At 31.6% G+C, this 17,609-nt stretch overlaps 1 protein-coding gene across 1 annotated transcript in view; it reads left to right on the plus strand.

The window, feature by feature from the left end:
• LOC123662309 overlaps nt 1-17,609 on the plus strand; it is a 44,442-nt gene that overhangs the window by 13,464 nt on the left and 13,369 nt on the right. The window contains exon 2 of the mRNA XM_045597168.1: nt 6,438-6,550. Within this exon, the coding sequence (XP_045453124.1) occupies nt 6,438-6,550 (113 nt within the window). The remainder of the gene's footprint in view (nt 1-6,437; nt 6,551-17,609) is intronic.

Consider the following 17,609-nt stretch of genomic DNA (forward strand, 5'->3'; position numbering starts at 1 on the left):
GGAAAGAGGCCTATGCCCAGAAGTGGGATATTACAGACTGAAGCGTAGGTATATATTTATAATAAATAATAAAATAATATTCAAAATCAACTAAAACTGAATTCTGTTTAAGTAATTATATTTCTATCCGCCTACTAATATGAATTATGTTTCAATAACTGTTTTCTATACATAGTTGATAACATTATAAGTATAATCTATTGATCTTACTTTGTTTACTATATTACAAAGTAAAAATGAAAATTCATAGCATTTTGAGCATAATTGAAAAGGTTTTAATGGCTATTATTGTTGAAATAACCATTTGCATTCCTCCAGAGTGTTCAATTAAACCAAGCATTACTTCGTGTCTCATCTTTAGCAATAAAGTCTGGAAATACGTATTTGTATTATAAAATATCGAATCGTGTAAAGTTATAAGTATATGTATATATATTAACAACTCAATTTAGTATTTATATGAAACATGGTTGGTTGAATGACTAATTATCGTATCGTCAAAACACTGTGACTAAAACCCACTAAATTTAGACGTCTTTTTTTCTAAGTACATGCATATAAAAAAAAATTGAAATACGCAAAAAGAAAATAAATAAAATCTATACAAAATATGAAAAAATACTTAGAGGATAATTATAACCGCATCATTCAATTTATTTCAATTTTAAAAGAACGTAACATACTGAGTTATTTTTTTTATCAATGATAACTCTAAAAAAGAAATTTTTTTGTTTTAATTTTGTATTATCTCCTTATTCTTAATTTTTATAAACAATACTAAACAGCAAAAAAGAATACTCACGTATTTTAAGACCATTCCCCGAATTCCATCCCTTCATTAAAATACCTAAAATACTCCGCCTGTCCAGGGATCGTTGAAAGTAATCGAAACGTCGTCATCATTTATATCAATATAACCCTTAACCCTTATTCTACGACTCCCTTTATTTTCAACCCTCTAATGTCACCGGCTGTACTAACGACTTTTTTCCACCCCATCTATCGCTAATAAAAACCTGTTAAGGTTTTCTAGCTTTCTTGATGCCCAATGTCTATCTATTAAGTACTACATATGTGGACTAACTATAGAAGTAAGTATGTAGGTACATATTTGTTTATATATACACAACACTGATTAATTTAAAGAGTTACGAGTCTGTACGTAATATATATTTATATTGTATATGTATTATTTACATGCACATATATATATATCCGCCAACCCGCAGTAAAGCAGTGTAGTGGATTAAACTCTAATCCTTCTTCTACATGGAGAAATAGGCCTATGGATAGTAGCAGTGGGATGTTAAGAGTTCGTCGTATTGTATCGAAAAATGAGGAGCAGACGACCATGTTTATATTAAGTTAAATAAAAAATGTACAAGAGGAAGCTTTTTTGCTAAAACGGGGTACTTTTGCTAAATCGGTAGTAGTTAAAGGTACACATTCTTGAAAGCAGTATTATTTAGCTGTGATCTTCTGTAAGTTTGAAGTACTTACCCAGTCGGGACGCTACTGATTTTGAGCACGATATTTACTGCTGTACACTATCTCAATTGTACGTTTAACCTCTACATAAAATGTTGATAAACCGATACGGTAACCAATTGAAAAACCTTTATAATAAAGAAAACAATTACTTCACAGTTCATGAATCTAAGCACAAAATATGAGAATTAGCAATAAATATATATCATCTCCATATCTCAATATAAAACAGGCAACCAGATGCTCGAATATCGAATTATTGTTTGTAATTTTATTTCCCCTCCTGTAATAAATAAATAAATAATTTCGAATAAAGGTTTTATTGGCCAACACATTAAATCTACCTAATCTATACTTTAAATAAAACTCTAATAGGTATAGTTCTGTACATTGAACATATTTTGAAAAGAAGTTTTGCTCGTTTTTGTTCGTCTGTCTTGTGTCTGGATCTTGATCACGCATTACGTAACACTAGGGTATAAAATAACATTACTTACCTAATTATACTCCATACCCACATATGTAACAAAAATCTTATAAAGAATAAAGTCATATACTGTTACTCATAGTCAGTTATTAGTATTCAAAACGTCATCGCTTTGAAATGTTTTGTCCACATTTGTTTGCTGTCATACAAAGAGGTGAAGTTGAAGCTGTGTTTGATTAACTGAATGTATAAAGAATGATTCACGTTACGTAGCCCACAAGCTGCTGTAACATAAACGAGGCACAATCAGATCTTTCATAGAAATGTATGTGAAAAAATTCATACCGTACCGAGCCTGTGCCCCAGACGGCTTTAAAAGCGAGGTATGCAGAAATATCAGTGGGTACTTATTCTTACCTATTTGCCACTGATATAGGTTGTAATACGAACGAGACATTTGGAGAACCCACAGTATGTTAGGTATGAAGTAATGCATATTTCAGCGTGCTGAGTGCACAACTAGGGTATGCAGAAATATCAGTGGGTACCTATTTATTCTTAGCTCCCTTTCACTGAGCCGGGTAGTATGTATAAAGAAATTCATATTATTTAATCGTGCTGAGTCTATGCCCCAGCTGTCCCAAAGCTGGGGCATTCAGAAATATTGTTGAGTACTTCCGCTCGGCTATAAACTATGAAAATACGGCAGCATAGTCCTGTTTTCGAATACTTTATTGTGCTTTTAATCGGAACATATTGAGATGCATAACAACACTAAGTCAAAGAAGTATGCGGACAAAGCCGTGCATTTAAAAACCTTGTTGCAACACAACAGTCGTCTCGGCGGAAATGTCAAATAACAACAGAAATATAGTGTGTCATATTTATATTGAACATATCATTCTATTTTAAAAATAATATTATAAGTGTTCCTTTAAACAAGACAATTATTATGTATCGAAATATTAATTATTAGTATCTAAAAATTATTGAATTGATACGAACGAAACCGCAAAAAAGATTTAGTCTCTGTAAACAATGACACAAAATTCTCATATGAGTATGACGAGATATTTTCCTGTGAGTCATCTATATGTAAGGTGAAACTCATTAAAGCCTACTTTCACCGTGATTACTATCGTAGTACATATTTAATGTTTAATACATCGCTATACACACTAACAATTAAGATCTAGTCTAAACAGCTTCAAAAAAGAAAAAGAATGTTAAAAAGAATTTTACTTTTGTTTTCAACCTTTGTTTTGCCTTTAAAAACGTATAGAACTTTATAATTAAAGCGACCCGTCCCTAATCATGTTTTCGTTGACGTAATAAACAAATTATTTTTTTAATCAATCATAGTCACCCGTCTTCGAAAGCTACCGCTTGTTCCCAGAGGGAATGTATTGTAAAGCCATAATACATTTTAATTTCTTATTTTATATACAAAGTTAAATTAATTGTTTCCATCTATAATTATTTATACAACAATATTATAATCTATATAAAAAAGTGAGCCTTGCACTGATATATATGTATATGTAAGTACCAACTAGTGCAGGTACTACGAGATATTATTGTATTAAATTATTATGTTTAATAAGGATAGGTTAGCTCCGCATTAAATGTTAAGAAGCAGCAAGTCTTTCTTTGGTTCCTATTTTTTGAGATTTATTAATACTTAAAAATTTATCAGCACTTGAGTAATACAAACAACACTTTACAAACGCAACGTGTTATAAACATAGAAAATTTATTAGCAAAAAAGACATTCAAGATCATCCGCATTGGCAGACAAAGTTGCAAGTATTACCTAATCTGCGATATTTCCTTAAAACTTTCATAGTTCTTGGAATACCTATTGCTCAAGAACAATTTAAAAATATCTTATTTCGCACTCTTCTCTACTGCATTTAAAGTTTATCTTATTTAACTGGAATTAATCATAGACTTATCTATGAAATATAACTATCCTGCGACATTTTCGTCCCATATTTTAAGACAAAATGCCCTCATAAACGTTTAGTAAATCTTTTATAGTTTCGGTAGCGTCCAGCGCTTGAATTTAGACCTTATCTCCCAAACTTCATTCATGTTATACTCAGAAAATGGACAGAACCTTCCTATATATATAAATGTATTATTAAAGCAATATTTTTTTAAACTATAACAAACTTTTTAATTTGCTATCCTAATAATATATCCTCGTAATAGTTTTTAACTGAGGTGGAGTACAGCAGGAGATATCCTGCTCGATAACTAGAGCAGCCTGACTTGGGAAGTACCTCGACCTTACAGAAGATTACAGCTACATAATACTTTCAAAAACTGTTGTGTTCCTGTGGTGAGTAAGGTGACCAAAGCTCCTGGGGGATTATGGGTAGGGTTGGCAACGCACCTGCGATGCTTCTGATATTGCAGGCGTCTGTACTACGGTATGGTAGCCGCTTACCATCAGGTGATAAGTACGTTTGTTGCTGATCTAGTTGTATAAAAAAAATTGCGAATATTTAATATCCTCGCTTTTGTGTTATAGGATAATATTTAATCTACATAATTGTAAAGGAATCTCATTAAATCGTATTCCAAAACAGTAGGCATAAATAATAAAACATGAGAAATAGTGAGAGAAGTCTACCATCAGCTATCCAATAATTCAATATAATAATTAAAGTAACCCAATAAGTAAATAATTGTTGAAAACAATATCAATATATTAAATTCGTTGCATTTATATACATTAAAACTGCTGCCATTCGATATATAACCTTATTTACCTATTAACATCTAAAACTATCCCCAAGTATTGCAAACCGTAATTTTGATAATTTTGAGGATCATTAGTTTTGTCAATTGCCTGGAATTCCCTCTACACCTTTATCGCCTTTGTGTCTAATAAAGCAATTTCAAACATGAAACTGTTTTTTTTTCAACAACAGACCCTTTCTCTAGAGACAAAAAACAGCTAAAACGTCTAAGGGTGAAAAAAATTACATGGGGTTTTTATAATGACCGTTTCTCCCCTCATAACTTGCGTGACGCTATGAAGATATTAATATACGATACACCTATTCTTACACATTCGGTAAAAAAGTGCGGTGTCCATAATTACAAAATGGCGTTACCACAAAATGGCCGACTTAACGAATGTTTTACTGTTTTGCACCTTTTGTATAGTTTATATTCGAAAAGCAATTTAAAACTGTGAAAGGGATGAGGAAATAAAGAACAGAATCAAAATATATCAGGTACCTATTGACTTCTTACTTGTTTTTTTAATTTTCTTGAAACTTATATTTAAATGCCATTTCAAATATCTTGCAGCCACAGTCAATATTTAATGCCTTATATTTTAACCGCTCTTTAAAATAATAAGGCATAAAATTAACGTATTATATTAATTTCAAATATTTACATAAGTTTACTTATGATTATAATATTGGAATAAGAAAAATACGAGGATTTTAAAACTGGAACAATGTATTGAAATTTAACCTAAAATAAACTCGAATAATTGGTTTAATATGTTCATATTTTTGGCAGACGTAAGTAATGATCGGCAAAATTCACAGGCGTCGAGCGAAAAGCAAGCACATTTGGCAAGGATCGACGATTCTTTACTTGCAAGACAAATTAGCTGCACACTGTCCAAAACTCATTATGGCACTTGCGAAATCCATTCATGCTATTATCATCTTTCAACAGACGCATGAACGCCTATATTGCTATGCAAGTTATGACAAATAGCACTGAATTGTGTTGTATGTATCACGTTCTGTCGATTCGTTGGATAGCTTCCAAGGGTTTACGAATTGAATTATTCTCGTGCATTGATACACTATTGCGTTTTGATTAATTTTCGTTTGTTTTGTCATAGTAATGTTTTAATTCGAATTCATTCATTTAATGTTTACTCCTTTGGAGCCGTACCAAACGCTGATGCGATGTTTTTGTATCACGAAAGAGTACAATGTTTTTAATTTTATTTATTTGTTAAAACTTTTTGGCCGCTTACCAAAATATTGGATTTTCTGTTGTGTAACATTTCTAATGTTACTGAACGCTCGATTTTTTAGTTCAGTACATTGATTAAAATACGAAATTTTATAGTAATAAAATATTCAGAATAAGAATATGAATAACAACCTTAACCTAAACCTTTGATTTATATTAAACCTTTATTTAGTAGTAGCCAACCGGAAATAATTAGTTAAAAATTCACAATATAAAAAACTTAGTAAAAATAAGTATTGCTAAACTGTGTATCGGTAACTACAACAAATACGAGTATAATCGCTATAACTTTATCTGTATTGTAAAAAGAAAAGTTTACTATTTATGTGTCAACATTGATTTTGAAAAATCTTTCAAAAGTAATATTATTCGTTTTCACTGATTGATATCTTGCTCTGACCAGCTTGAGACTATATTTTAACTGAAACAGTCAAATCTAGCGAGGTACAAAATATAGTTTAATTAGTAATTCTAATTATAAATCTAATATTTCTTTCTTTTCTTTCAGAAGATAGACGCGTACAATCACAGCGGTCCATCGCTTCAAACCTCAGCGGTGATCGCACTCTGTTCGATCGTGCTCATCGTGGGTGTGCTCATAGGCGCCATACTTGTTTGGAAGTAAGTGGGCTAAGAACTTGATTTAAAATAACAGCTATTACAGCTCACCTCAAGGCAAATGAGGATGTATACATGTTAAGGGAAAATTATGACTTAACTTATGTCTTAAAGTTCTCGAATATAAAACAAATATTATGAAACCGAAGTGATATGTTCATTGCTTTAAGCACTATCGATGACTAAAAAAAATCAAACTGCTTATCAATATAGTACAAACTAAAACCATAAAAGTTAATATATATCTGATGTTCAATGATTATATCATCAAACAAAATAGTCATGGCTAGTACGGGAATCGGAATTGCCAAAGCAAGTTTGTATTTTAATAATTATTATCTAAACAGATAAACAATCAATAGATTTACATATTTTAGCAAGAGTGTTTGACAGATATATTTCTTACTTATCTGACTTTTAGTTATCATTACAATAAATATAATACGCTTCAGCCTGTAATATCCCACTGTGCTGGGCATAGGCCTCTTTCCCAAATCCACCACAGTGCTCCAATGCGGGTTGGCGGATATATTCCCTACTATGAATAACGATCGCTATCAGGTGTACATGATAACAACCGGACGACTGAACGTGGTCTCCGGACAGATATAATACTAAGCCAAATTATAACTACTCGTACTGTAACAGTAAAGTTTAGAATAAAAAAAATGGACTAATATAACGAATTAATATTTTTAACTGTGCTGCTGTAAAAATATATAAATATATTTAAAAAAAAGCTATCAAAATCCAATTGTTAAATCTAATAATTTGCTATATCCGAAATAGCTCTAAACCTTAAGCTACAATAACTAACGAAAATAACTAATAACTAATGAATAACCTAAAACTTTGTTACCAGTTTATACAATTAAAATACAACCATAACATAACTCCGTCACAAAACCAACGATTACAACTCAAAATTCAATTGTTAAATCTTCCAAGTAAAGGAGCAACACAATATTTTCACGAATTAGCGCCGTCGACTCCCTCAAGACAGGCATGGATGTGACAGTTTAATCGTCGTTAAAGCCGTCATCACATACGTCTGGAGCAATGGCCCGAAAGTTGATTAGAATGGCTGTCACCTATTTGAGATTTAATCTCGACGTTTGAGTTGACACTGTAAGTAATAAGATGTCGTCTGTTTAATTGTTCGCAAACTTTCTGTTGACGCTACTTGATAAGTTGGCAATTTCAATTGTCTTGAATGTATAATTCACTTTACAATTTATATTGTTATAATTATTAGATAAACAAATGTAATATATATTTAAAGCCTTCCACGTTAAATGGGTTGACAACACGAGAAGACTTGCAATTCGAAATGTAGTTCCTGAGATTAAACAAACATACAAAAAAAAAAAAATTCAGCTTTATAATATTGGTATAGGTAATCAATTTTTTTAAATCGCTTCCGCTTCCCGCTCTCGCTAATTCTCTTTACTTTCACCAAACCGGTAGTGTTTAATTATATGTGTCACAATACGCTTAACGTCAAGTTACGGACAGTTTGACGTCGTCGGATTTACAACGCTGCTTTAACTAGGCCTGAATTATAAAATTTGGTGCCACAATATTGTTTTAACAAGCTGATATAAAACTATAATTCTTCCTAATGTTTTACGGTATTAAAATTTTATTTAATATATTAAACTGTAGTTTGTAATAACACCTGTTTCTATAGTTTGTTGTATAAAAAAAAAACGATTCTTTTACTGTGAAAACTTATTTAAAACAAGATCATGAAGCTAAACAATTTTCCATTTCATAACTATTTATCCAACTTATTATAAGTAAGATAAAGATAAGCTTAATTCGAATGTGTCTTCTTGAGCACCTCGAAAATCATAATAAATAAATAAACGCTTCACACTCAATGGCCCCCAGTAGGATTTTCTCCTGTGTCGAAGGTCCAAAACACACAATAAACAAGCACAAATGCTCAGACCACGACAAACATCTATATGGCCAATACAAATATCTGACGTGAGCGGGGATCGAACCCGCGACCGCCAGCGCAACAGTCAGTACTGTGGCCGCAAGGCGTCGTTCGTTTCATCCGTCGTGTTTTCAATCTTTGTGTATTGTATTCTCAATTATATATTGTATTATCAATTATAGGCGTTGAAAAGAAACGTCTAGAATGTCTATGGACGCTCTATTGTATATTAGGACTATATGTTAAATGTATCGATCTGTCTGTGTATTCAGTATGACAATACGTCTACGGAGTGTTAGGTATAATTCAGTTTTCACAATAGTGATGTTTTGTTTAAATAAAATGTACAATGTTTCGTATCGTATAAGTTGTTCAGTTGGCACCGCAGTCGCGATGTCAGAATCATTCCAATTGCGAACGGATCTTTAGCATTACCATAAAATAATATTTTGAGGAAATACGTTTCAACTTATATGCAGAATCATGTGCCAGGGAAATAGGAAATTTAGAATTTTCGTGTTCTCGAAATGAAACTGAATGGATTTTTGTCATATTTCGTATTTATGAAAACGAAGTTTTAGATATAAAGGTCGAATTGAGTATTAAATTTTGAGCAACTTTTTAGTCACATGTATGTAGACCTAAATGAAACTAAATTCGCGGTAACTGACCTCTTGCAATGACATAAGACTATGTACCTATTTGCCAATACCTATTACAATGACATCGTCTGAAATTTGAGACTACAATTATCATTCGCTTTAATCACACACGGAAACACACACACACGGAAAATATCTAAGAAGATATGAAAGATTTAGTAAAAGATTCAAATAAAGTTTTAAAACTAAATGTTAAATGTGCATTAGTCATTAACGATTGGACTAAAATGTTATTTTCTTTGATATATCTTATTTTTAAACTAAGATGAGAGAAAAAACAAATGATCATCTGCCAAGCTACTCTACAGATTGGTGTGTAGGTCACGATTATTTAGTAACATACGAGTTCCCTTACGCCATATTCTTTATAACTCGACCTAAATTCAGCATTCAAAAACTTGGATTCCCTGGCTCAAATCATTAAAATTATTACTAACAACAATTAAAAAAAAACGAGCTTCATTTAGACCACACGACTAAAGTAAAAATTACGTAATTTTTACGTGAAGATTGAAAGAGAGAGTTCTCTCTTTCAATCTTCACTAACTTATATCTTCCTCTCAACTTCCGTTCATCTCACCCGATCACACTTTTCATAACGCTCTCGTCACGCGTTCATCAGCTTACTCCCCAAGTCAAGCGTGCGTAGAGAAGTTTTACTTCAAAAATTAATTATATTTGTTTAAAATTAATTCTATTCATCCTGTTAATACAAACGCTGGTTGGAGTGAGCGTACTCATACACTGTTAACGATCTAACACATAAATTTTAATGTTTACATATTACCAGACACTAATCTCTAAATAGTCACTAAATACAGCTAGCAAGTGAAGCTTGTTATACGAGATTAGGGATTAGGCTGCTAACAAACTTAAGACGAAAATGTCGACTGAAATTATTTTTACGTATATTTAAAAATCGTTCTGAAGAAAGCTTTTATAATAAGGTTTACGTGAATATCCGTTTTATAATAAAGGACACATTCTTACTTAGATGACAAATACTATAATCGCAGTATCCGTGTCGTCAACCTCTATACGTTTGCTTAAGGAGGATATTATTTAAAAAACTTTAAATCCGCCTTATAAGAAAAAAATCTAACTTCAGTAAAATTGAAACGATCACAAAACAAAAGTGGATCAGTCTACAGATAAGTATAAATTTTTCTAAATTATTTTTGTCCATTTATTTCCACATGTAATAAAAAATATAGATCTATAATTCCCTTCAACGGCCTTCCGACCCTTAAAATGTTATTACATTAAATATAAATTCTGATTATTAGAATCGTTATCTGTTGTAAACATCTCTAACGGTGTGGACGGCCTTAGAATAACAAACTGTTTTAAAACAATATGGCAACATACCGCAAGCGTTTATTATTCATAAATCATCGAAATGTCAATACGTAAACAGGGATATATCTGGATGGCTTCCTGTGAGCTTCATTTATTATACAAGATACAAACAGATAATAATAATAATATTTCCATTTTTGATGGTTTTTTAACCACTTTTAATTTTATGTTATCTTTAAAACTTAACGATAATATAATAATGACGCGACACGTGTTAATTCATAACTTCCTTGATAGAATATTCTCAACGTTTTTTTTTTTTTTTTTTGTATGTAGCGTTTGATGCGTGACTAATTATGCCAAAATTATACCTCGCGGTTCCTGCTCCGCGATTGGATGGTATCGTGACGGTCGACCAATAAACGTCGAGGGCGGGCCACTCTTGCGCAGTCTAGCTTTGCAATGTTCGAATATTCAACTCAAACAGTTTGACTTGTATTAAAAAGATGGCGGTTTTACATTTGTTGCAATCACCCCTGAAGTAAATAATCTAAGATTTATATTTAATATTCAAATCTAGAAACTGTACGTAATTTCTTATTCAGACGCAATTAAATCAACCTCGTTTTCTAAGACTTTGAATTTTAACGACCACATTCAATGTATTCAAAATTCAATAACACGTACTTCATAATCTTATACCGGCTTTCATTGCTACTATTCCCAACTTCACATTTATCAAAGATCTAACAACCGAACCCCTCGACGGTATAACTCTCGACAGTTCTCAGAAAACCCGCGCAAACTCGAGTCCCCTCAACACCGGGGGCCCAAACAATAGACTATTTACAGGGTCGCTTTGTCTTAACTTTGAGAGGCTGAGCACTCTAAATAACCCAACCGAGAAAGACTGCAGTAAAATCATTTTCTACTTTCGTTTTTTTTTTTTTTTTAGATTTTTATGCAACGGGGACTTTTAAACTGCCAGAAATTGAGGTTTATAATTTGAATCGTCCGATTCAGGCAGATTTCCTTTACATTTTCGGTAACGCAAATAGCATATTGAAAGAACGCTTTATGAAATATTTGAAAAGGCATGAACGTTCAGTCTGGTCTAAATAAATCTTAAGTCATTAGTTAGTTGACTTATTTGAATTCTGTTGAACTAGTTGTACTATAACTTCTTCTCATTAAAATTACACATATTCATTTTAATGTAGTTTATAAAAAGCTCCAAATCCAGTTCTATAATCCGAACGTCTATTATTACAAAACGTAAATACAGCTACGCTACATAAAGTTACAAATCAAAGTTCTGTATTTTATCTAACTAACGATCAACGCTATCTATAAGATCACGTACACACTGGATAACGTCTTTATTAAGATCCATTGTTTCTTCCCATTATGGCAAACCAATTGTGTAAGTCCAACTAATCGTATAATCTTTGCTACTAATTCAATCTTTATTTCCATCAACCTAAGAACTGGAATTGTGTGCGTAATTATTACCATCTTTATCTACATGGTTATACGGCATACGTCATCAAAATAAAAACCGTTATTCAATATTACGTCTTATTTTATTTATTTTAAAGCCGTGTTTCGATTGCATTTATTACCTATATAAATGTATTCGTTGATTTCTGAGTGCAACGGCTTATTATCGGCAATCTGCATACAATCACATATTTGCATGATATCTCAATTCGTTCTTGTGGTCTGATTTGAATAGCTATGGTATATTTTACGCATGGCGAGTTCTGGACACATTTCCACATATATTAGTAACGTTTATTTAATGCATTAGAAATAATGACTGTTGTATAAGACTGTGTTTCGATAATTTTCAGGCAGAGAAACGTCATAAAAGTCACTCAGTTTCACAATATCATTTTTGAGCAAACTGACGCATTGTTTGTTATCATAAATTGTTAATAGCGTTTTCAAATAGGCGTAACCGCGGAAAAATATATGTACATCAAAAACGATATCCACGATAATGTCAAGCTAATTATTTATTATAATTAGCAATATGAAAAATGACAATACAAACTGTTCTGATTAAGTATTAATTATTGACCCATCAGAGCTTAATTAATCCAAATAACTTATTTGTGTTTACCAACGGACATTATTGCAATTAAATTAATATCGTTAGCTTCATCAGAACATGTAGTTTTTTTAATGTAAACGTAGTTGATTTTTTATTTCTTTTTTTATAGTCAATATCATGTTGAGGATTGCTTGTCACATTCCTTACATTTTGTTTTTAATCGAGTATTGTTAGAGATTCATCTAATAAAACGAAAGTAAGTGCTCAAGTTTTTATATGAGAATATCTAGTTAATTTAAAATTTTTCTGTTACGTATTATAATAAAATACTCTCTACCTATATTTTATAATTACAAAAAGGAACACATGCAAGATATGCTGCCTATGCAAATGTTAAAGGAATTCCTAACAAATATAACAAATACAAACAAATACAAACAAATACAAACAAAGCATTTTCATTTCTAGTACGAGATTAATAATGATATAAATGGGAATCGATTTAAAATAAATAGAATCACAACAATACACGAACCACACTAAACGAACCGTAGACTAATATAATATAACTGGGCTTTCCACAGGTATATCAGCTCCAAAATTTCGGCCATAATTATTTGTAACAAAGCATACCGTTAAAAGCCTTTCGCAAACTTCATGATTAAGTATGACATCGCCGAGCTATAAATTACAAGATATAACCCACTTATCTACAGTCTATTCAGAATATTATGTAATGACATAACACTATTTGGTCCTAAATTTAATCTGTCATCAGATAAGACGTGACAGCGTGCGAGATTGTCCCATTGTTCGTACCAAAGCGTAAGGTTTCGGTATAACTTTGATATATTCGATATTATAAAAATTAATTGCGGAGAATAATTTTACATATTCAATATTACTAATAATGTTTACGAAATTTTCTTCAATGACAAGACGACATAATTACGTATTTAGCATGTTTGATGTAATGTACATAGCTGATAACGATCGTTACTCATAGTAGGGAATATATCCGCCAACCCGCATTGGAGCAGCGTGGTGGATTAAGCTCTGATCCTTCTCCTACATGGGGAAAGAGGCCTATGCCTCGTATTGGGATATTACAGGCTGAAGCGAGAACGTAGCTGATAACTTCCATATATTAATACGTGAAGAAAAAAATTTGTAGGTAGGTAAAACACTTTTTACCAAAATTGTGCGGATAGAAAGTATGAAATTTAGCACACTTATAGTTTATATAGAGAAGGAGTGCAGAATGCTGATATTTTTTTTTATTAAACTATGCATGAAATATATTAAATCAATTAAAAAACAAAACACACACTACCATGTATTTGACACACACACACACACACACACACACACACACACACACACACACATTTATACTCTTTTGTTTATTATTATATTTGTATAGTCTTTGACAACAGAACCTTAATAATGTTCAAACTTTTAATTTAAATTAATTACGGTCGAATTTCGATCACTGGGTGACCACTAGTTTTATTAAACTCGTAAGCGATCAATATATTAGTGACTATTAAACGTACATCTATCTAATTAATCTAATTACTTTTTTAAAACATTAAAAACAAAATACACTAAAGATATATTATATATCTAAAAGAACTCCATTCGAATGAAGAGAGAAAATAATTCACGAACACAAGCTATTTACCTGAATGCGTTCTCTAATCTATGTGAAACTATAATTGAACAAAGTGCAGTTTGACACGAGGCTATTGGATTATTCGATAATCAGGTTTCCTATATAGAACACGTTAATTGGGTGGACGCTATGTACAATGACCTAAAACTAACGCTCTAAATTCTGCACTAAAACATCGAAAAGGTCTAGAAACTTTCATCACAGCTAGTAAATTCAAAACTTTTTAAATACTATAATACAGTTTCGTAACAGATTTACGTAACATTACTGCCAGAAATGCTGTCAATATAAATACAAGAACAAAACACCGTACAAAACATTCTCAGGCAATTTTCACAAGTATAACTCGGCAATAAGTTGGCAACTTCTATTAACTTCGATATGCCAACTCGGTACGAACTTTTCAGACTGAAACTTCTATATAATGGACCAGTCGATGTTCACACTATCCATTGCGTTCGAGTTTCGAAGTTAAAAATATGCAACTCGTGAAATTTTTCGATAAAATCGCATAACTTTTATTCGATTAAGTTGGAAAAATTGAACGTAAATGTGTCCAAAACTTGGCCTATTTCGTACATATGTGAATTAAAATTGATATAAAACCTCGTTGTTTTGAAATGATATGGAAATAGATTAATAATTATAATTAAATTCATACAGAGAAGTCTTTGTTTTCTAAACGTAACAGCTATTTATTTGAAAGTGAATAGCTTGGATACTTTGACATTTTTGTTCAATTAATATTTTAGAAAGCGTTTGTCGAGTAATAAACTTAAAGACTATTCAAATATATATTCAACGTGAGTATACAAAGTACATACATTTAGTACAAATGTTATCTTTGTAATGCAAATAGTGCGATGACACGCTACACGTCACTTAATGTTAGCCTAACCTAGATTCTTGTTACCTCGGTATTGCCATCTGCAGAAAATGCATGAATATTTTATTATGATATGTTTATCAAATGATAACAACGTGACGACGTGTTCGCGCAACGGTCACAGCACTGGTTTGTGGCTGTTATGCTGGCATAACAAACATTTGTAATGACCATACTAATTAATTAATTTTTTTCCTGTTTAAATGTCTTTCCATGTAGATCTACCCACCGTGCCTCGAAGAGCACGTTAAGCTGTCGGTCCCGGTTCCATGTACAGCTGATAGCTATCGTTACTCATAGTAGGGAATATATCAACCAACCCGCACCACCCGGGCTAGAGGCTACCCAGCAGTGGAATATTACAGGCTGAAGCGCATAAGCGTATATAACCGAAGAATAATTAGGTTAAGTGTGTTAGATATGCTATGTGTTTCGTTTGCGTTTACGGTTACCGCTTTACGTTAATTACTCATGGTATAATGTTTTGTGATTATTAAATCATGAAATTATGAAATCTTCATAAAAAAATATTATTTAAATTACCTATTTGTCATTATGACTATTCGCTATTTATATTATTGGAGTTCTCGTGGGAAGTGGACATACGGTGCCGATCAAAATACCAATTGTAAATTCATGGGACGTTTCAATCTTATATTAGATCTTCTTCGGACATCTAAAATTATTTGTTCACATGTGAAAAAACTGCATGTATGATTATTAATACCTATATAAAGAAAAATACTGTATTGTTAGCATTTAAATTTGTAATTCTGACAATTATTAAAATACTTGACACTTATTTATTATCTGTTTAATACCGAACCCATCTTCCTAATGGTTAATTTTTAGTTACGATTATTCAGTCGCTATCTTTGTTATCTGTTTTGCAGGGTAGTTACACAATAAATACTGTTATATTTCTAATAATTTTATAAGATTGTATCGTTCTTACTGTGATTATTATTTGTTGGAGTACCGGAATGGCATGATGGCAAAGACACCATCTTCCGAATAGTTAATACTAATGATCAATTGCCATCTGTGTATCTATTGGCGGAATTATTGCCCTATAAATATGATAATTTGTAAGTGAAGAAGCAGTTATTATTTATTATTGTGCGGCTAAGGTTGCTACTCGATAAGTGACGTATAAGTGATTAGTGTGATAACGTATTCAATGTAGTTGAAAGTGTGTATTATGAATAAATAACTTAAGATTTGAAGTGAGAAATAAGTGTTTCGTTCAGTATTCTCAGTCGTATCCTGCACTAGTAAGGAAGACTAGACATTGATATATTATTAAAAACGGCCGTTAAAAATTAAAAGTAAATGAAATACACATCTTATTCAACTTACAACTGTGTACACGTCATCTATCAACGATTATTCTCAGATCATTTGCGACTACTATGAGCACGTCGGGTAGTTACGTAAACTCATACATTCTGCATTACGTAAAAGTTTGTAACTTATCGAGTTGAAACGAATTTTTAATAAGCTCAAAGAGGGAAGCTTTCAATGCCTATTAAAATGCACTCTTTGACTATTTGGAATAATTAACTTAGTTTTTAAGTAGAATGTTGGATTTTATCGTTACGAATTTTATTTTCGCCTTCGCGTGAAATTTAGCAAGTAAGTTATTGTTTAGTTCGTTCAATAAATTTCTAAAATAAAAGTAGCCTAAGTTACGTCTTATTACATCAGCTATCTGCCAGTGAAAATCCCGTCAAAATCGGTATAACCGTTTCAAAGATTATCTGGAACAAACAGACAGACAAAAAATGTAAAAAATGGTATTTTGTTATATGTAGCGTGTATACACCCATATGCATTTAGTAAATAGCGGTTATTTTAATATAACAAACAAACACTCCAATTTTATTTATTTGTATAAATTTGTAAATGTGCTAAATAGTTTTTAATTATATTTTGTTTTATTGTTCGTTATGTTTCAGTATGACATGAAGACCTGAGCCTTGTATACGTTGGTAGAGGACGCAAAGTTGTAGTCTAAACTATCTTTCACCATCTACATAATTTGTAGAAACACTGTTTTTCTGATTGTCTTTGAAAGCATATCAGTCTAAAGTAAATTCTGAAGATTTTTATATTAATTTGAACCCATAAATCTTCATGTAATTACCTTTTTATTAAATGTAAATATAATCAACACACATAATCGCTCTTCAGCGATAAGATCGCCTTTGTACATCTTTTATTTTGTAATTACTACTGTTTGTTTATATTTTGGTGTACAATAAAGAATATATTATTATTATTATTATTATTATAATAAAAATGTAACGGCTTGCTGTCTGTACATGAAAGATATATGAGAAAAAATATTATTGAGACCTTTTTCAACGCAAATAGCACCCAAAACAATGATTGTTAGAATTTTTGTCTGTTTGTCTGTGCGATTGTGCTAGCGTGCACAATCTCAGAAACGGCTTATCCGATTTAGATGTGGTTTTCACTAATATATGGTGGTAAGCTTCACTTAACATTTATTGTTTCTTTGATGTCAATCGGCTCA

The sequence above is a fragment of the Melitaea cinxia genome, chromosome 18 (genome assembly GCF_905220565.1).
Source record: "Melitaea cinxia chromosome 18, ilMelCinx1.1, whole genome shotgun sequence".
NCBI classification, from domain to species: Eukaryota; Metazoa; Arthropoda; class Insecta; order Lepidoptera; family Nymphalidae; genus Melitaea; species Melitaea cinxia.